At 41.2% G+C, this 22,143-nt stretch overlaps 1 protein-coding gene across 3 annotated transcripts in view; it reads right to left on the bottom strand.

Annotated features, from left to right (window-relative positions):
- FBN1 (fibrillin 1) overlaps nt 1-22,143 on the bottom strand; it is a 225,790-nt gene that overhangs the window by 90,420 nt on the left and 113,227 nt on the right. For all 3 annotated transcript variants that reach the window (XM_030578050.1, XM_030578049.1, XM_030578046.1), the window contains exons 15-23: nt 20,666-20,788; nt 15,656-15,778; nt 12,910-13,062; nt 10,540-10,593; nt 9,218-9,343; nt 7,575-7,700; nt 6,168-6,287; nt 4,960-5,097; nt 2,782-2,832 (exon numbers count right to left, since the gene is read on the bottom strand). In XM_030578050.1, the coding sequence (XP_030433910.1) occupies nt 2,782-2,832; nt 4,960-5,097; nt 6,168-6,287; nt 7,575-7,700; nt 9,218-9,343; nt 10,540-10,593; nt 12,910-13,062; nt 15,656-15,778; nt 20,666-20,788 (1,014 nt within the window). The remainder of the gene's footprint in view (nt 1-2,781; nt 2,833-4,959; nt 5,098-6,167; nt 6,288-7,574; nt 7,701-9,217; nt 9,344-10,539; nt 10,594-12,909; nt 13,063-15,655; nt 15,779-20,665; nt 20,789-22,143) is intronic.

Genomic DNA, 22,143 nt, shown 5'->3' with positions numbered 1-22,143 from the left:
ATTATGCAAATATTTAGGAACTTTTGCAAATCCCGCTAGACACCTATCTGCATCTTTAGGCACCTACATACTTTTAAAAAACTGGCACAATAGCTTTTTCAACCACTTGAAACATTAATTTAAGTTCCTGAACCTATCCCTGGTGAGCATGGAATTTAACTTGATTGTGTACAAGCATCTGAACTGTATTTTTTAAGAGGTAAATGCTGTACTATTTTGTATGAAGAAGTGGAAAGCATAATTCAGCCTGCTGAACTAGGATGGCCTGAAGATAAATAAATGGCGTGTAACGTCCTTCCACTCCTCCTTCTGTGTAACATATCATATTTCACACAAAAACAGCTTGATAGTTTTTGTTGAAAATTGTCTTGGAAATTAAATTAGAGGCTGAGATGAAGCATCAGAAATTTAAACAAATTCGGAGGGAGCAAACACAGGAGGTTAGAATGGAAAGGCTCTTACAAGCTGTAGTCGCATTGTGCAGTTAGAGAGTGAAGCCAGGAAATTGGGCGCTCAGATTTGTAGCATTGTCAACTCTCAATATCTTCATGAGTGAGGTGAGTCTGGCCTATGCTGGAGCGAGGCTGGCTTTGACAGGGCTCCAGAACACTTATGAATATCAGTTTCTGAGGTACAACTCCACTGACTGGCTGCCTTCTCCATTACCTCCTCCTGGGAAAGAACTCCTCATGGAGCTGCTCCAGACAGAGCTTTCCGCCTATCCCATCAGGCAGCCAACACCATTCTCACTGAAGAGAGGGAAGGAGGAAGCAGAAAGAGACCAGCAGCACAGGGGGTTCTATTATCTCTTCCCCTCCTGTGAGCAAGGGGTCAGGCAGACATGGAGGTGAGAGCTCCTGCAGCAGGGGGCCAAAATCACCTTAATACATTTGGGAACAGTGACAACACTAACCTGCCACACATGTTGGGGGAGGGCAGAGTGAATTCAACAAATCAAAAGACAGACCCATAACACATCATCTTTCTTTTAAAAAAATCTCCTGATGTTTGGGTGAATCACATTATTTTCGCGGTGTTAATTTTTGGGATTGGCAATACTGGATTTATTTGGCTTACAGGGTGAAATTCATAGTAGGGAAACAGCCTACTCAAGACTCTTGAGCTGGTGGGAGAGAGCAGTGTGGCCAGAGACGCCACTAGGGGACCTTTGCATTTCTTGCACACTCCAGAAGGGTGAGTGACAGCTCCGTGATGGTTGGGAAGTAAGACCACTGGATCCATGATTATGTGAAACAAATGGAACAGACTTCATTGCCCAAAGTGGCAGATGACGTGTGGGCACTTTCAACTTCTGAGTTTGTCTGTGGGTTGGAGGCATGTTGTTAATTCCATCCCACACATCTCAATTTATTTCCCTGCACAAAACTCATTTTACACAAACTGTGTGTGGGGAGGAGCAAATATCACCTTGGGAAGCCACATTTACCATTCCCCCCCACCAAAATACATTTCCTTGGCAAATATTTTCCCTGCATCCTCTGATTTGAACAGTCTTTATGTTGGTGGAAGCCAAATGCTACTTTAATACATTAGGAACCTGGCTAACTAGTGTGAGAAAGTTTGGGCTATTTTGGCCCACTGGAATTTTAAAGATTAAAGCACGTAACAGTTGTAAACTAAAGTGCTGGTAAAAGAAATGCTGAAAGAACGGTGTTCACATCTGGATTAATAAATTTTCCATCCCAGCAGTGTTGAAAATGTTCTGTTTCCTCGTGAATAGAGATAGGTGGGGCCACTTCCCACTCCCCTCCTCTTCTTTCACTTACACACTCCAGAAAGTATTGCTGAGGTCAGAGAAGTTCTATACAGTGGGTCTGGGGTATAGAAGTGCCAAGGTATTCAGTCACCACTTGGAAAGTGCAGGATACATGTGGGGGTGTTCTACTTATTTGATTTTTTGCTTGTGTTTAGTTTGTTCATTTGTCAAAAAAGTGCTTCTTTCTAGAAGCCACATATGGGAATAATTTGTTTTTAAAATATTTTAACTGCAGTGTCATGTCAGATTGTGTCAGTCATGATGACCTGCTACAATTTGAGACTCTCTGAGCTTGTGCATAGCAGGGAAATATACAGTACAGTCCTTTGGCTGGGGTTCAAATTAATCCACAATAAGGAGGGAAAAGGGCGTTGAGGCTTTACATTTTCACTGCACAATATGTGATGATCTCACACACTGCAAAAAAAAAAAAGTTTTAAAAACCAACTTTTTCTTGAATTAATGTTTTACCCTGGCCTGAGACAGATTTCTTATATAACAAGAGAATGAATGAAATCTAAAGCTAGAAATTATTAAAAAAAGAAAAATAAATTATTTAAATTTGATTTTAAATTACTTTTTATAGATCTATTTTATTTGTGTATGCTTATGGAGTGTTTTAATGACAAAATCCTATTGTTATATCATAATGCTACACTTCTGTAATTGTTATTATGGACACAGGATGCATTTTATTTTGACTCAGTATTTTACTCCACAATTAGTAACAATTTTAGAAAAGACAGAACCCATCTCCATAGACCACTCTAGTTTGTATTTGCAAAGATGTGCATTTTGAGTGAGTAGCATCAGTCTACATCATTGTCATATATCACCCAGTGAGACCATATTAACCCCAGGTGTAAATCTAATGAGGCCAATAGAGTAACATCAGGGATGAATTTAGCTCTGATCTTTCATAGCAAATAACATTAAACCTAAACACCAGCATTTCAACACCAGCATTCAAAACATGATTTATGTTTGAAAGTAACAGTAAATACCTTCACATATTGTTCCCCTTATTCTTGAATATCCTTTTGAACAGATCGGGTCTGTAAATAAATAAAAAAAACATGAACTTTCAGAGTACAGAGCTTGCTGCTATGATTTACTTTATTAACAAAAAAGAAAACCCAAAACAGTAACATTTCTTCCTATGAAAAATATGGGCGTCCGGAAGGTAACTTCTGAGATAAGGACACAGAACAAGATAGCTACGTTAACAATGGAATAGACCCTTTCCCCACTAACCAAACTAAACTAAAGGTGGAGTTAACTCCAGCTTCATTCACAGCAATTAAATACATTAAAATGTTACCCTACAGAAGTCACAATACATTATAGTCATTGAGCTCCTAGGGCCACATTTACCACTGGGGTAAGAGTTTCCAGCGAAGTTTGATGGATGAATTTAATGCAGAGACTTCAACAGTATGCACGTTTCAGCCTAAGCTAACAGGATCCTCTTTACATGTCTGGCTTATCCACCTTTCCCTGCAGTAGAGTATTTCCACTGAACACTTAGATCGGATTATCAAGCAAATAGACAAGCACCTCAACACCTCTCTCCTCAGATGTAGGATTCACTGTGTTACTAAGTAAACCAGGGTTTGTTACAACAGGAGCTAAAACCTCCGTTACTACACTAAGGTCCGTATGTCTGCCAACCTTTTAGTGGGAGCTCTGGAGCCATTGATCTAATGCTGCCTTGGCAGGGTCCCTATATCACTAACTAAGACAAACTATAGTACAGCAATACGAAGTATCACAGAATGTAGGTGTGGTCCAGTTCTTCAAATCTAACTGCACAATATATTAACTTAAAGCGCCAAGGTCAGGACATTATATGACCAACTGGTGATCCTCAAGCATTACACTGGCTCTTCTCCATGCTGGGTGGGAAGAGGGTGAGCAACATTATTTTGTAATGCAAATTTTAGCAACTTATGCCTGGCTGCCATGGAAGTGTTGTTGGCATGACTCTGAACAGAGCTGGCTGAAATTTTCAGAAATACTGAGCATCGGTGTGCCTATCTGCGATATGTGCCTGTATTGTATACCTACAACTTTATACCATCTCTTAATAGGGCAGGAAAGGCACAGAAGTAGCTTTGTAGGTCCCAGCCAATGCCAACTGATCTCCTTGCCCTACTGGCCACACCCACAATGTGTAACATTTGTGCAGAGCTGACCTTACATATCTAGAAATTAAGACCGTGTCTACTACCCCTTTTTAATGTGCCATGGATACATAAATGGTCTGTTTCAGTCATTAAAAGTGTAAATTAGGTGCCAAATAGTTTTGGAAATCCCAACCACTTGTCTTTTTTGTAGGCTTAGATCTGCTATACTAAGACCATCTGACTGAAACATGAAGGTATTCATGCATTTCAGTAGCTTTATACATTAAAACGTAAGAGGAGAGGAGGAAGCAGAACCATTAATATGACTCTTATCACAGTTGTTAAATAGAAAAGGGGAACTGTCAGAATAAACCAGAGGTGGGCAAACTACAGCCTGGGGGCCACATCCAGCCCTCCAGATGTTTTGATGCGTCCCTTGAGCTCCCACCAGGGACTGGAGTCCCGGGCTTGCCCTGCTCCGGTGCTCCAGCTGGGGAACAATGTCGGGGGCTTGTCCCGCTCCGTGTGGTTCCTGGAAGCAGTGGCATGTCCCCCCCTCCGGTTCCTATGGGGAGGGGCAGCCAGCTGCCCCACCCAAGCACTGCCCCCGCAGCTCCCATTGGCCAGGAAATGCAGCCAATGGGAGCTGCAGGGGCGGCACCTGCAGATGGGGCAGCACACAGATCTGCCTGGCCACGCCTCCGTGTAGGAGCCGGAGGGGAGACATGCCACTGCTTCTGGGAGCTGCTTGAGGTAAGTGCTGCCCAGAGCCTGCACCCCTAACCCCTTCCCGTGCCCTAATTCCCTGCCCTAGCCCTGATCCCCCTCCTGTCCTCCAAACCCCTCCGCCCCAGCCCGGAGCACCCTCCTGCACCCCTAACCCCTCATCCCTGGCCCCACCCCAGAGCCTGCACCCCCAGCCAGAGCCCTCACCTCCTCCTACACTCCAACCCCCAATTTTGTGAGCATTCATGGCCCGCCATACAATTTCCATACCCAGATGTGGCCCTCAGGCCAAAAAGTTTGCCCGCCCCTGGAATAAACCAATGATCTTACCTCGTTCACAAGGTGTACATGGGCTACCCCACGCAGCTCCTAGCGAGGAACAGCACTGGGACTTGAGAGTTGCCCCATTAATATTTATTTCACATCTTCCGTTCACAATAGTCTGCCAACAGGTGCCTTTAATAGTTTCTGTTGGAAAAAACACAAGACGCTGCCATACAGAGTACTTAGCATTATATATATATTCACATAAATACACAACACACACACACACACATATATAAAACGGTTAACATATTTGCCAATATACATGCATTTCAGCATGTAAAACTTATAACTGACAATATTAGAATGGAATATTTAAAAATGTTCTTATTGTACACTTCCCTCTACTGAGCCACATCCTGAAACCTGGCTCAGTACTGAACACCTACAACTTCCACTGACTTTATGCTTATTGATCCCAGTGGCACCATTCAGGATCTGGAGCACTATATTTACTGTGACTCAGATTATATATCCATGAAGAACGGTAAGAGGGAGAACAAACTCCACTTCTGCTCCTAGTTGATCCTTGGGACTGGCTGCATGAGAGTAAGCTGAGCTAGTATCCCGCCTTCTCCAAGTAGATGGGCAGGGATTGGCAAAGAATAAGCGAGGGCTTAATGGAGGGTGGGTCTCCACCTCCCTGCTCACTGGCCAGAGGTGAGCCAGCACAGGAGTTGGTTTTAGTAATTTACTGCTGCTATGTGTCAACAGTAAATTACTGACTCCCAGAAGCAAAGAGGAAGCAGGGGAGGAAATGTGACTCAGGAGAGTATCTCCAAGTCACAATGGCTTGTTACTTCTGGCGTGTGACAGCCTGCACAGCATCTCTTGCTCAGGCTCCACCTCAAATCACAAACTAGCCCTTCCTCAAATTATAATCTGTGCCCATTTGGTACCCTCCCTTGTAGAAGCACCCAAATGGGCATGTATAGTTTTGAGAAGCTGGCCCCATGCATCTGAACACTATGCACAAAATCTAGCATCTCTCTCTCAAATCTGATATAAAAGCACATTGTATTCCCAATAGCTAGAGTCATGTACCCACTGTAATGGTGAAAACAAATACTTTCTTAACATTTTTTCTGTAATATTTTCCCCTAAACTTATTTATCTAAGTTATTTTTAAATGCTTTCTGGATTTGGTGTACAATATTTGTATGACCACTGGCCATTTTCAATTAATGAACACGTAATCTTTGATGAATAAATACCTATGCAGATGGTTCTTGTTGTATCCAAAGTACTTTCAGGGCTACATTCACAAGCAAAAGAGCCAAGTGTATTTTTGCATATTCCATTAACACAGGGATTAGACTCACATTCATTAATATCTAGAAGAGAAACACACTCACATTAGTGCCTATTGCTGCCAGTAAGACTTCAGAAGGCCTCCTTCAATCTAGCTAAAACAGAAAATCTTCCTACTTGATAGGAAATTCTTCTGTTATTTTGGTTTCCAGCTATGGTGCTCTTCCTGGAAGAGTGATGGAATACATGACCAAAAAATGTGCTAACTCATTACATTGACAGGAAAGCTCTACTCAGCTGCTGCATCTGTTTTTTTCAGTGAGGTCGAACTGCCCAGTTTTACAACTGTACTGACTGAATTGGGTCAGATGATCTGGCCACACATTAAGTCTGTAGCTCAAACTGGATTTGAAACTAGGACCCACCTGGCTCAGTGGGATTTATATAGCCTATTCTAAAACACCTGGGCCTCATCAACGCTAGCACTTTCCTCACTATTGTCACAAGCATTTGTGCAGTTCCACTGGTGGTAATGATGGGGGCAATGCTGACTTAGACCAGACACAGGTGTTTTTGCCATCATGTTGTCCAACCCTCATATGCTGCATTCTTGTCCCCCACCCATCATTTCCCCTTTGTCTTTTAGACTGCACACTCTTCAGGCCAGACACTGCCTCCCCCTTGGTGTTTCAAATATACCGGGCACATTTTCAACATTACTGCATGGTAAATAATAAAAACTCTCCACTGTCGGCATCACTACCTGGATCGCCTATACTGAATAAATAAATAGGGCAAGAAGCTTTGTTATGTAAATCTGACGTGTCTTTACAACAGAAGTTAAAACCTTACCCCAGAAACTCTCTCAAGAATACAAATACACCCCTACCCTGATATAACGCTGTCCTCGGGAGCCAAAAAATCTTACCGTGTTATAGGTGAAACCACATTATATCAAACTTGCTTTGATCCACCGGAGTGCGCAGCCCTGCACCCCTAGAGCACTGCTTCACCACGTTATATCCGAATTCGTGTTATATTGGGTTGCGTTATATCAGGGTAGAGGTGTAGTTTATTTTTTTTCCTTTTTTTAATATTCAGAGTCAAAGGTATAATATTGGCAATCTCCATTCTGTTCTCAGTAGGCTATTAATACATCTCTAGTTTGCATTGGAGATTTTATTAGATTTTAAGCTTTCATGGATTGAATTGACACTGATTAGTTTCTATCCATTAGTAGAATCTATAACTATTCTATTCTGCCTTAACTGGAAATCATATCAACCTCTGGCTAAGAACTCCAGTAATATGGTAAAATGTTTTAAACTGCAATTAATATAGCTAAAATGTAATGGGCTGTTATCAATTACCTTCACATGTTTTTAGATCAGGCTTGAATATAAATCCTTTGGGACAGGTGCAGGTGAAGCTTCCAGGGGTATTTCTGCATTGTCCATTGTCACACAGCAGCCTGTTCAATGCACATTCATCAATGTCTGCAATGAAAATTAAAAACATTATGAGGAAAAAAAAAACATGCCTTGACAAGAGGCCATGAAATAATTCCCTTTCCAAACAGCCACATTTCATTAGGACTGATCTTCCTGTATGTGTGTGAGGTGGGGGGTGGGGGAAGAGAGAGATGTCTTGCAGTTTTGCAAAGCCACTGAAAGAGCAGCACTTTGGAGATCTTTAATAGTTTACACTTACAGGAATGGCCCTTGAAATTATTTAAAATAAAAATAATGCCCTGTACAAACATAACTACAGTCATAACAGAAAGTAAAAAATTAAGGTGATATATAATTTTATTTTACAATTACTGTACTTTATTTCTTATCTACTGAGGACCTGCCATGAAAACAAGAGTAACAATAACAGATGTATTATTTTAACTACCTGGGTATCAACTAGAGAAAATTTCATTTTTTTCCTGTTTATTTTATTTTATTCTTTTTAAAACTGGGAAAATTTGAAAAACTTGTTTATATGTTTCTGGATCCCTTTCCTTCCTCCTTCCCCTTCCCAGTGCTCTATTATTTTAATGAATATTCAAACTAGAGAAGTTTTGCCATTTTCTCTTTTTATAAAAGATTTATCTATTTGACACAGTCATAATGGTGAAAATCACCCTTTGGTCTTGTCTACACTAGAAATTTTCTTCAAAATTTCTAACCCTTCATACTACTGCTGGAGTTGCTCCACTGAATGTAGAAATGGTGAGAGCACTAGTTTGGTGCCACTGGCATTTAAACACCCATGTTTTCTAGAGTTATTCTGGGCTGGGTCAGATATTGTGATGAAAGAGACTAGTCTACACTAGCTGCAGTGGTGGGAAATTTGAATAAAAATGCTAGTGCAGACATGATCTTTGGGAAGCCAAAGCTCAAGACTCCTTAAGGGATCTTTGCATGAATTTGATCATTTGAGAGAAGCTGCAAGAAGGTGGCATGGGCCCATAAAGGATAGGTGAACATCAGTAAGGCCCAGAGAGCAGTTAGGCAGAACTGGACGTGTCAGAGAGACCTCAAAAAGTGTTGAGAGAAGCTGGGAAGGTTGTAGAAAACAGAGAGCCAAAGCAACAGCTGGGAATGGCAGAAGTGTTACAAGGGGCAGGAAGATTTGGGAAGTCAAGTAGAAAGTCTCAGAAGCTTAAAAGCAGGCCAGGAAAGTAGATAGAGAGGGCCAGGGGAAAGACTACAGAGGAATGGGAAAAGAGTTGTGATGAAACATGGAAACAAAGTGGTGCACTAAGTGGGTGGGCTTGGAGGAGGGGCTGGGAAAGTCACAGAGTTGAGTAGGACAGAAGAGATACAATAATTAGGGGTGGACACTGAAGTTGGACACAGCATGCTGGAGGATAGGAAGAGCATTGGAGAGCACAGAAAGGAAGACAGAAGGTTCAGAGGAAAATCAGATAATATCAGTGGAGCAGATGAGAAGGATCAATGGAACACTTGGGCGGAGGGAGTCAAGCATGAAGGTTTGATAGGGAAAAAGGGAAAATTCATACCAATGCAGTTTTTCCCGCTTGCATCCACTTCATACCCAGAATTACATATGCATTTATATGTTCCCCGCAGATTCTCACAGATTCCATTTGGGCAGATATCAGGATTCAGTGCACATTCGTTAATATCTGAACAAACACACAAAGTTCATGATTTCCTTTGGACTATCACATTCACTGAACTAGAAAAAGTCATATTTTTCAATATCAAGAACATTGAGTTCCCATGTTTTCACGAAGATGCCTTTCTAACTAAGAACTCCCATACAGAAAGTGACCCTCCGAAGAATGAAGACCTTCACCTTCATGGCAACTAACCTCCACCGCTAGCCCTGCAGAGGTAAACAGGAGCTGAAGATTACTTGAAATCACTTAAACCAGGGTTCTCCCAGGTGAAAATACAGAGTGTTAAGGAATCACTGCATCGGCAACTTCATTACACTTGCAGGGTAGCGCTCTGTGGTCCTTACTCCTGAACACAGCCTGCTTTCTATGCTGCACAGTCCACTGACTCCGGTCATGAGCACTGCTTGCAGAGTAAGGCTTTGCAGGAACTGACTCTAAGATGACAAGGCTTTAAAGGGAACCACAAGAACCTGCTAATCTCTGACCAATCCTGCAGGACCATAATACTGTTAAAATGAAGTCATTGCATTATGCACAGCTGAGCACACATTGCTCCTGATCCCACTGCAGAATGGGCCATGTGCCAGTTTCTCAAAATAAGGTAAATTGAGAGGCTGAGGGATCATTGGATAAAAAGAGAATCAACAGCACAGAGTATTTTCCTCTTTGATGGTTCCCCTTTTTCCTCTCTTCACAGGTGGTCTCTTCCCTGCTCCAGCTATGAAAATGATGAGCAATCCATCACAAGGCAGTTATTTGTGAGGCAATTTACAAACATCTGCCCTGCATTTAAGATCAAATGGGTGATTTATCAGGCCTCCCAGCACCATCCCAGGAGATAGGCTATGTTGAAGTATCCAGTAAGCTAAATGCACACTGTGTCTTGCTGTTCTGTGTGGCTGAGGGCTGGGGTTCTCTAGATAATGAAATGTAGAATACTGCAGTAAAAATACATGGTTTACAAATCTGCTGCTCCCAAAGAGCGTTCCCACGTAAGCCTGATGAGCGTATGTGCTTTAGCAGCCATTAGAGTGAAATGACGTGTTTCAGGCGTTTAAACCTAGGTTTATTTCTTTGGTTTGCAGCATGTTCATTCAGAGACCCTTTCTCTCACTACTTCCCTACAGTGTACAGTAACTCATCACATTGACTCTTCTATCCTGGTCTAAATTTCAAGTGATACTGTTATGTGCTCTTACCTCTTCCTTCTAAATCCAGGCCTGGCCCACTGCTGCATAGAGCCTGGTACTCAGCTGAAAAATATTAAAAATGGATATTTATTTTGTTTTTTTTTAGCTAACTGTTTGCAAAGTCATGTATAAGCAGATTTATTATCCCATTGCAACAAAGCACCTTGCCATCACTCTAACAATGTCATTATCATCACCTGGCACTAAAGCTCATCAACTTTAGGCTATTTTAGCAAAAATACACAAAGTGCACATGCAAATTAGCCGTGTGTGTATTTTGTGACAAATCTAGGCCATAATGATATGTGCTTAACTGTAAGGTGGACAAGCAGGGAACTTTTCAGGCACTCACAAGAACTCATTTTTACAAGGAGTCTCAAGTTTCTGTGCATGCCTAAATTCTTCTGATGAGCTCACAACGCTCAGACAGCACTGCACAGCCATAAACAGACTAATTACCATCACAAGATATGGGTCAGCACCTTCCACTGCATATGTATTTTGCTAACTGCCCAGATAATTACACTGCTGTTAATTTAGGTAATAGCCATCCCTATATACCTAGTGGTCTCTCTCCCTTTTCAGTACTGCCACATGCAAAATGTCTTCCACTGTCATCATAACGAGCAATTTAATTTGTATACCAAAGACCTACGTGTAACAGATGCTCTAACTCATGAAAACTGCCAATAACTTGGATCAAGTGTTTGCTCCCTGATCCCAAAGAAATTGAAACAAAGGTGTGCTGGGTTAAAGATCTTGCAAAGGGACTCCGCTGAACTTGTTCTGGCAAAACTCCCATGTCAAGACTAGCCCTGAAGTAATCTTACACACAGAAATGTAAAATAGATCGCTTTCACTGCCTTGAGTCACATAACCACTTTCACATACAGTGAAAAGAATCTAACACACATTGGAGTCAGCACATGGCTACATTTAGAACAGGGGCAGGATACATTTAGAACGGGGCTGTAAGGTTAGTGTGGGAGGAGTTTCTGAGCAGCAAGAGATAAACTCCTTCCTTTAGTTCCTGAAACAATAACTTATTTCTGAAAAATTCTCTCCTCCCTTCTGCCTCGAAAGCTGAACATGTCCTATATTTTACCTTTCATGAGTTGGCATCTTTAACAATAGAAGAGGAGGGCAAAAGAGCCCAGAAGAAATAACTTCCACATGTGTAAATGTTCTGTTAAATTAATTCAAATATAAAACAGAAGTCAATGGCATTGGGCCCTACATTTTCAAAACATTTTAACTGTACTGTGCAATAAGAAGGGAGCCCTGGTATCAACAGGCGCTGATGGAAAGGGTCTTTCCTGCTCTGATGACATTCCGGTGTTTTGCTGCTATTCTAACTAATGTGGCTTATCGTCAAATGGTGAACAGCAAGGTCTCTTTGAAGAGCACACATCAACTAAACTAGGTGAATTTGTTCCAGCTGGTTACATCTCCCCGTCCCTTTTCATAAGGTTGCCAATTAAAACTAAGATAAAAAAAATCTTGAACAATCTTCACCTACAAAGTAGATATCAGATTATGTTGAGATCCTTCTGTGCTACCCATATTATGGCACATTTCGCTTGAATACAATCACTTTGCAGACAGCGAAGAGAACCAATAGATTAACTATGGCCCTGATTCTGCAACTGGTTCAGCACAAGGACCTCCGTGGAGCCCTGTTGTCATATTTATAGGCTTCTGTCCCGGGACCATGTCAGCACATTGTTCCTGTAAAAAGTGCTTTTCTAGCAGCAGCGCCTGCACAGCGAAAATGACGAGGATTGCGAGCTTGCCAGAGTGTAGTTATGGTCCAAAGAAGTGAATGGTATTGTTTCCAGGAGTTTCAGGTGAGAGGCTCAAGTATCCTTAACTGGCTCCCCTTTTGCATCCACAATTGGAAAACATGATTTTGACTGATCCCACCGTTATTTGTGGACACAATTTAGATCATTTAGATATCCGGACATTTGAACGGAAGGTTCAACTAACTATTCAGACACCCTCAATTACCTAAAATGTGCCTACAAATAATTTTGATGTCAAAACTGTGTCCAGTTATTCACGTTGACAACGATGGAGGCCATTTCTTGAAAATCCGGTATAATGCTTGCAGTGATCATGGGCCAGATTCTTGGTATTTATTTATGGCTCTTAAAAAATATTCACTCCTGTACTCTTCATACATGCACGGTAGCAGATGTTCCAAGACACAGTGACGTATGTGTCATGCACCTAAGGTTACGCTTCTCCAGATTTAGGATATATGAATGACAAGATCAATGCATGTGACTTTCTATTTTAATACTGTCAGAACTGAGACCTTTGTAAAAATTATCAGTGAAAAGTTTAGGTCAAATTTCATACTTAAACATACTGTACCTGAATTTTGAGCAGGACATGGCTGACAAGGTTCTCCAAAGGCATAGTCAGTGCTGGCACAACAACATTCCGATTTAGTAACAGCGCCAAATAATGGTTTAACACATTGACCTCTCTTGTATTCACCATAGCATGTGCTTCGCATATGTGTATCTAAATGAGAAACATAATCCATCAGGGATCTAGCATAGCCACAAGAATAATGCCATAAATCAAAATATATTCAGTCACATCTTTAGAACCAGATTTCAAACACTGTGAAATAGCTGTCAAATATCATTTTTATTCATCATTTTCTCAGTAGATCTCACTCAAATACATCTCTCATCACTAAGAGCTCAACTCAATGCAAAGAATTCTGCTTCCTCACACTGTAAGCCTGACAGGGCCTGAAAATCCTGAGGAAAATCAATTCTCCATAGCTACTGCATGCTAAATTAAGCTTACTGAGTTGAGCCCTTATAGAGATAGCCTGTCAAAAAAATCAGCTTTTGAAAAATGAACAATTTGGCCAGGCTATTAAACAAGAAATAATTTTCCATTACTCTGTGACCTTTCATCTGAAAATATTTATTAATGAAATCTTGCAACTTCCATGTGAAGAATGTATATGCGTAGGTATATCTGTCTTATTATCATCATTATTTAATGGCATGGTCATCGCAATTTTAAACTGGCACTCACTGTAGTAACATAAATATAAACATTGACTATAGGATGGCTTCAAGACCTAACGGTAATCTTGGGAGTCAGTCACATGACAGGGGTATTAACTTTTCATACACTGACCGACGTCAGGATTCCAGAAATGAGGATTACCACATACCAACACTCTGAGGTATCATGCCATTTTTGAAGGGGAAAAAAATACATAAACAATGTTATTTTGGAATATTCCACTTTATTCTCAGATTTTGAGGGTGGATTTCACTTTACATCAAATAGTTTTTCTCCTGTTTCTATCCAAATGTATTATTTGTTCCTGATTCATACAGGCCCAACATATGTGCTGGAACTAGCGGTGCTCCTGCACAGGGGTGAAAGTAGAAATAGGGACTTACTGGTATGGGGCTGGGTTGGGGCCGGCTCTGGCCCCCAGAAGGGGCGGGGCCTCGGGCAGAACGGGGGGGATGAGGGGATCAGATCCAGCACGGCCCACCCTGTACCAGTAAGTCTCCCTCTCCTGCCAGGGTATCAGCAGCAGTCAGCCCTCCCCCTCTCCAGTCAGGGGCTCTGGCAGCAGTTTAAAGGGCCCAGGGCTTGGCCGGCGCTTCCGCCCTGGGCCCTTTAAACCGCTGCCGGAGCCCCCGGCTGCCACTGCTATCCCAAGGCTCTGGCAGCAGTGCTCACGGGGCTATTTAAAGGGCCAGGGCTCCCATGCCTCTACTGCCCTGGGACCTTTAAATAGCCGCTGGAGCCGTAACCCCCAGGGCCCCACTTCTGCTACCCTAGGGCTCCAGTAGTGAGGTTCTGGTGGCAATTTAAAGGGCCTGGGGCTCCAGCCACTGCTGGGAGTCCCAGGCTCTTTAAATTGCCACCTAGGGAAGCCGGGCCGCCCCAGTACTGGCTTACTTTCACCTCTGCTCCTGCACCCCTGATTTGAAGTGGTTTCTATTATATACAAGGTTTACAGTTTGGCTCAATGGCTCTCAGCACCCCCACTACACACGTTGTGGGCACTCGTAGGTGCAAATTCATCACTTGTGAAACACCAGGGATTAAGCCCAGCAAGTTTGTATTTTGTGCAATGTAAGGGTCAGGACAGAAATGCTGAGCTAAGCAACTCCATTCTGCAGCCTAACTTCCAAATGGCCCACAAGCTATCTCCAAAACAAAGTGAGAATCTGCAGCCACACTGCAACCACTTCACTGTTTTTCCTTAGAGACACAAAATGTACACAAAAGCAAAAACACGGACGCTTTTGTTTTAAATTGATAACTCGTAGGTCAAAAAAAGGGCTAGACATTTGGAAGTTGGCATAATTTGTAACAGTAAACAAAAGGGGGGGTAAGCAAATGGGACATAGGACCTCTGCCCTTGATCCCTGAAACACTAACAAGAAGTTAACCACGCTACTCCTGGGAATACAGTTACGCATTTTTGTGTTTGCAGGAGTGGGGCCTATAGATGGTACATGATTTTTTTTTTCAATTTATGAGACTACAAATTATTTTAAAACGAGTGGTAATTTTTCTTGGGTACTCAAAGAGAAAGATCTCTAGGCACTGGAAAAGTTCTCATGTCGCACCTTAAAAAAAATTGATATGTTGACATAGAAGAAATGTACCTCATGGGAAAATTTTATCTGTAATCTTAATGACAAAACTAAAGAATATCCCAGAGAATATTGGGAAAATTTCCGTCTTGTCTAAAGGAAAGCAGTGATGAGCTAATGGGAGGGACTTGTTCTTAAGTATCGTTTTGTGCATCTGTTTTAAAATACAGTAGCCAGATTTTCAGCTGATGTAAATTGATAGTGCTCCATTGAATTCAATATTGCTATGCTGATTTACATCAGCTAAGACACTTGCCTGAGGAATTTTTCGAAAAGGAAAGAAAGAAAATAGAGAAAAGTGAACAATTATAGTGAGCCTCACAAATAAAGACATTCATTAGTCTGGGAACACATACCAATCCAGTGTCATGTGGTATGTGCTATGAGTTAACCCATGGTGTGCCCATCAATACAATTTTAATGCTTCAACTTAGTTAATTGTGACTTGTCTCACAATGAGTTTGTCTTACCAACGCACACACGTCCATCTAGTCCCACTACAAGACCTGGAAAGCAGTCACATCTGAAAGAGCCATCAGTGTTCACACAGCGCCCGTTCATGCATATTCCAGCTGTCTCACACTCATCGATGTCTATTAAAGAACAGAATAAGCTTTATTAGAAATTAAATTAAACAATTTTCAATGCCTGGCTGAAACTTGCATTTGCAAGGTTTATTTTCAAGTGTACTCAATAAAAAAAACAAACATCACTTCACCAAATGAAATATTAGTGCAATTTTTTTTTATTGAAAATAAAAAACCCTCCAACAGTAGCTCATTCTATGAAACAGAGAGCGCAAAATTCAGGGTGAAAAGTATCCTGCTCTCCGTGGACTTTCCTCCAGTGAAAAGAGCTACATTTTCCTAATATGTTCCCAAGAGATGCATAATCCAAAATAGGGGTCACTCATGCAAAAACATAATTGGAGGAAGAAGGAAACAATGACTGTTAAGACAAAGGACTTGTGTAGTATTTAAAAGGGCATTCCTTTTCTGTATTACCATTTAGTTTGTACTGTAAGAAATCAGGCCAGATAGCAAATTGAAGCTTTGACCCCTATGACTAGTCTTCACAGGGCCCCCAAAGAATTTTCTTCTTCCTGCTGTGGGTTCAGTTTTTGGGAGCACTTATGGAAGCTAAGTGTCCAAGCCCAGCCCACACATCACGTCCTCGTGGTGATCAGCATGACAACTGGGTTTTTATATCAGATGCTTGTTATAGCCCTTCATATAAACTTTTTAATGGGAAAATTACACACCAGCCCCGTAAGGAATTTTTTAATGAACTGAACCCTGAACAACTGTTAAATACAAGCTATCATCTTTGCTCAACAACAGCCACATGGAACAATAAGTCCTGTAGCACTGAAACACAAGGTTAAAACTATTTAACAGTTGAGTTGGGATGTCAAATCAAACATTTTAATAGACTGCATATCCTGCTAACAGAGATAGCATTTTCTTGACACAGGGAACGTGCTATTTTTCTGCAATTAGGGATTACAGAGGGAATGTTTTAAAATATTGTTTGGAAGCACATAACACACTTACAAGATAATCACTTTAGAACAACTCTCCTTTATATATACACAACGGATGATGATTTCTTTTTTTTTCCTGACCTTAAAAGTGCAAATTGAGAGCGAAACACCTCTACATTTTACGTGGGTTGTGTTGTATGGCACAAAGCAGCTTGTATGAGCCAAAATTCCTTGTTCAAAATATATTTTTAAATAGAGGTTATATTTGAGTGCATGGGCTAAATTCATTTCATGGATACATCTTGCGGTCCCCACCAGCAGATGGAAGATTTGGCCACCAGAAGCCTGCCGCTGTGTCACTCAAAAGCCACACTCAGCTTTGGTAATTATCAAGGGTTGAGGGTGTTTTACTAATCTTGCTGCAGACATGTGTAAGTGCTTGAGACTAGTAAAGTTTAGCTTTAAGTGAAAGCACTCTTGTATTGTCCTGTTTGTGCCAGCCATCTATTGGTTGGACAGCCGTGTCTCCCCTGATTTATTTCCTGACACCTCCTCGCACAGAGGAAAAGTTACCAAGAGCTTTGGGTTGAAAGAACCCCGGGGAACACAAGCTCGTTCCCTAAATTCTGAACTGAAAACAACTTATTTCACAGGACACTAAGCAACCACTTTCAGTCCTGCTGACCAGGGCAGGATTTGTGATCTGAAGGTGAAACAATTTATTAAATGTTTAAGACAGGAACAATGCACTCAAAATATCAGATAAGGGACCTGTCATGGTAAATAAGTTTAATGTCCCTTGTATCACAGGGAATACTCACAACTATGGTGTAACATTCCTTTTGGGCACATTATTTCATTAAAGCCTGTGTGAAATTTTTCAGATAGCCCAAGTACATGCCCCCTATTCATACTTAAATGCCAGTTTTATGGAACTAAGGGTCAATTTCAATATCCTAACGAGGGGTTAGGAAAGTCTTTTTATGGCACCTATGTTTCAAAACTCAGCTTACAGTGCATCAAATAGATCCTTATAAGAGCAGGATGGTGTTTATTGCAGATCTTGTATTTGATCCCCTAACAAGTTTGGCAAAACACTTGTCAATTTCACACCAATACAGTAGCCAGTTTGCTGCATAACGGTCAGTTTCTGTGCACACATACCCAACTTCCATGGGTAATGATAGTAATTGCATGTGCAAATTAGAGGCCAGATTCTTGGCTAGTGTAAACTGAGGTATCAACATTGACTTCAACAGAGATTTATTAGAAGAAAATCTGACTCTTGGATTGCAATTACATGTGTTTGTGTAGGTGCATGCAGTGCAAAAATCTGGCACTCAAAGCTTACTTACTGAAAATACTACTTTTTAGGTCAAAAAGAAACCATTTACTCTGTAATGGTGAATACAAAGAGGAGTTAATGAGGATGCAATAAAATCCACAGAGAAAGTCATGAAACATAGTTGTTGTTTTTTTAAACACATGTAACTGTTAATGTGATGACAGAAGTTGAATAGGGAATTATGTTAATTTTAGCCACAATGTATTTCTGGGAGCTAATAAGTGTTATTTCAGGAAGGTCTGTGGTTTGAGGTGGGGAGGAGGGATAGTTGAGGTGAATATGAAGTTGAAAGCAAAGTGAAAATGGATTTTGACCAAATAACAATCTCACCTTTCCTGGCTATTTATGTGCTCATTCTTAGAGGTCAAGGCTTACCATGAGTGTTGAAAGGTAATGGGGGAAACCCTCTATTTTATTGCAAAATCTGTTCCAGCTTTCAGCAGGAATCATTTGAGTTGCCTGCAATTTTGGATAATTTTCAAACCTGTTCCCTTTGATGCACAGAAGTAACATTTCTCCGGGCCAGGAATACCTTTTTGTTTGGATCCTCACTCCTGTTTGGCCCTCAAGCACACAAATGAGGTTGGGGAAGTAGAGAATCACAGGTTCATTTTTTAAGACCATGAGTCAATTTCTCTACTGAACTTTTGATCTATGTCATTTCCTTGCCGAAATAAGTTGTAAAAACATTAAGATGATTATGCCAAAAGTGAAAGTCAATGAGGGCCTTTGGGATAAGTCCCTATGAGGGGCTCAGGTTGCTGGTAGCACCACATCAAACTTTGTGCCAGTGACCCTGGTGTTCTGCAGCAGTTGCTGCCAGGGGCCTTATGCCATAGCAACCTTCCACCCACCTAGTGTGTGATCCCACATTCCATTGCCATTCTGCACCCCCACCAGCTGAAACATTGGCAGTGCTTCCCTTCACTCTAGGATGACGACAGATGCAGATAGAGTGTTACTGGCAGTGTTACACATCTGCTTTAAGAGATGATGGAATAGTATTGCTGGCGGCTGCCAACATTACTAGTGATGGCAGCTGTGTGTCCACAACAAACAGAGAGCAGCCACTAGACAGCAGTGCTGAGGCAAGGACAACTATCACTGGGCTTTACGTCTCAATTAGCGTCTTGTCCGTGTTTGTATTTCATCTTGCTGCCCATTCAGACACTGACATACCGAAAAAGACAAGTTCTTAGTCCTCTGCTTCTCAGTTGTGTTCTTATCACCCTTCCCTCTCCCGCCCTAACACACAAAGAGGCTGAGTGAGCATTCTCAAAAAAAACAAAATAAAACTGAACCAAAAAAAAGAAAAAGCATTGTTGTATGTCTGTGCAAGTTACAGCTGGCCCAGCCAGTGACTAAGCTCCAAGGCTGAGGGGACAGTTGGGCAGGGGCAGAGGTGTGTGTGTTTGTGTCTGAGGGGGGAGTTACATGTTTGCTTGAGAAATTAGTGTTTCTTCTATGACCATCTTGAACAGCCCTATGGGCTCTATGAGAATAAGCTGCTCTCTGGCATGAAACATGCAACTCTCATCCAGTTCCCTGAATTTTGGATAGATCTGCCTTGCAGCTTCAGTAGGAGAGGTGTCAAATTATTATTGTATTAGCTTTTCAGAGCTCTACGAGATTTGCTGAACCTGATCTGGGTCCAAGTTCTCAGACAAGGTGTGGTTCCAATCCAGACCTTAAGACATGGATTCACATTCATTCGTCTTTTGTACTAACAATTGTTTAAAAAAACAGAGTATTAACTTGAAATCAAAACCAAGATTTTTATTACTGCTCTTCAGGAAAAAACAAAAAAAAAAGGGAATGAAAAAAAAAGCTCAAGTGTACTCCAATAAGCTGACTTTTTTAAAACTTACCCTAGGGTATTGTTGATTTGATCCCCAGAGCTAAAAGATTTATAATTTAAAAAAAACCCAAAACCTAAGTAACTTGTCTGAGTGTTTGTTTATTCCTTGCTTCAACTTCTGCTTCATGCCTGTAAAAATTGTTGAAATATGAGATTTATACACAGAAAACTTCCAGTTTCTTAAGGGACAGGACGGAAACGAGGATGACATAGCCAGCAAACAGAATGTTACATTGTCATCCAGTGAGGGTGAGGCTGAATTATCATAGCAAAGGGTAAAGACTAAGCTGCTGTGGTGCTCTCAACTAGGTCCCCACCAACCAGGGTGCTGAGCCTTGCTGACAGGTGCTGTACAAGGTCGGAAGCAAGAGACAGGAGGGCGAGAAAGATCCAAGGAGGGCAGAGAGTCAGGATGTCTGGGTGGCCAAGCAGAGAGGAACAGGAAGAGACAAGAAAAGTGAAAGTATGTGGGAGCCAAGCTGCAGAAGATGTTATAGGTAAAGACCAGAAGTGTAATTGGGTAAAATCCTTCAGTCTTTGCTCAAGCAACATTTCCCACTGACTATTTGGGAGAGTTGCTAACCCTGTGGAGAGGAGAAATTGCCTTGGTCCATGACAGATCTTTCCAGCTGATTAAAGAATTTATTTGATGGAAACTTGCTGAATCTTTCTTGGTCTCAAGAGTCAGTGTGAGGTGGAAGAGTAGGAAGAAATTCAGTGATTCTTTAAGCTGTCACACAGATATGAATCACATGTCCTTTGAAAGCACTAATTTCCTGTAATGAAACACTCACCATTGCAATAACGTCCATCAGATGATAACTGGAAACCAGGTTTACAAATGCACTTAAAGCTTCCATCTTCATTGATACACATCCCATTCAGGCACATGTTCCTTATGCTACATTCATCCATATCTGAAATAGCACACAATGGATACAAATGTTTACACCGATGAAATAGTAAGAACTTCTGTTAACTATCTCTTCAAGACAATGAGCCGAGCCGAGCCAAACCAAACTCTCCTGCGGCTGTGTGAATCTATGGCGAATATCAACAGCTGATGGAACCAAACTCCGTTGTGGAGGAGTACTCATATTTATAGCAATGAATCATTCGTAGATGAAGAAATAAGTTTGAAATCACTGAAAAGCACAAAAAGGACATTTAGACTCTGGAAATCCTTGAAACTGCCACCTGATAAAACACTTGTCGTTTTTTAAACTGAGATCTTAAACCTCCCTGGGTGAAGAGGAAGTATGGTTTTCAGATGTGTGAGAGCCTGACTATAGGCATCCTCCAGGCTAAAAGGTAATCACAATTTTTCTTTTGTTGTTAAGATAAGACCACCTACAGGCGGGTGGAGGAGAAGACTGTGTTAGGAGTGAAAACTTCTCTAACCCCCATTAGTCCCAGATTTGTGTTACATAGACTCCTTATGATGTTGCTCAAACTTGCATAGGAAAATGCAACGAGGCTTTCTTCAGATGCTAACATTCTGATCTCCAGCTTCCATTTAAAATAGAAGTAGCACTTCACTTTCTTTAGGTGACAAGTTGCCTATTTTAATACTTGCTGACTAACCATTGAACTGTATAACCCCGGGGTATCCTCTGTGACCTAGCTGCATAGCATAAAAGATACTTTGCTATTGTCTGAGAAATATCTAGGTTGTAACATGAAGAAAAACCATTTTAATTTACATTTATTTCCAATATTTCAAAACAAGCAATCTATTGGTTAATACTGATGCACAAGTTATAAATATAATAGACAAGTTCTCCACAACTCTTACACATATAGTAAAGTATTAATTTGGATATTAAAAGATAGATAAATGGGGTCAATTTGTTGCTGTCCTGCACCTTCTGCAATCATTCACATCAATGCACAGTGAGTGCAAAATGCTCTCTTTCATCTTGGTAACATTTCATACTCGCTTTGCATTTATTCTGCACTGGTATAAATGAGTGTGCAAGGTGCAAGACAGCAATGAACTGGGCCCATTAAATCTATCAAAGATCAGGACTAGTCATCAGTCTAATCTAAAAGGCTACACTTATAGTCTTATATATGCAGCACAATTCCCATTGTCTTTAATGAGAACTGGATGTGTAACCCCTGAGAGCAAACTTTGACCCATTACAGTGCAGCAGATGCAATGATTTTAGAAGTTGATGCAATACACAATGTTCAGATACATTCTGGCAACATGCTTAATGGAATGATAAATGTTTTATCAGATTGTCATATTTAGTGCTCTGGTTCTTAT

The sequence above is a fragment of the Gopherus evgoodei genome, chromosome 10 (genome assembly GCF_007399415.2).
Source record: "Gopherus evgoodei ecotype Sinaloan lineage chromosome 10, rGopEvg1_v1.p, whole genome shotgun sequence".
Classification (NCBI taxonomy): Eukaryota; Metazoa; Chordata; order Testudines; family Testudinidae; genus Gopherus; species Gopherus evgoodei.
The sequence above is the reverse complement of the archived record's forward strand: the minus strand, read 5'-3'. Positions and strand labels throughout refer to the sequence as shown.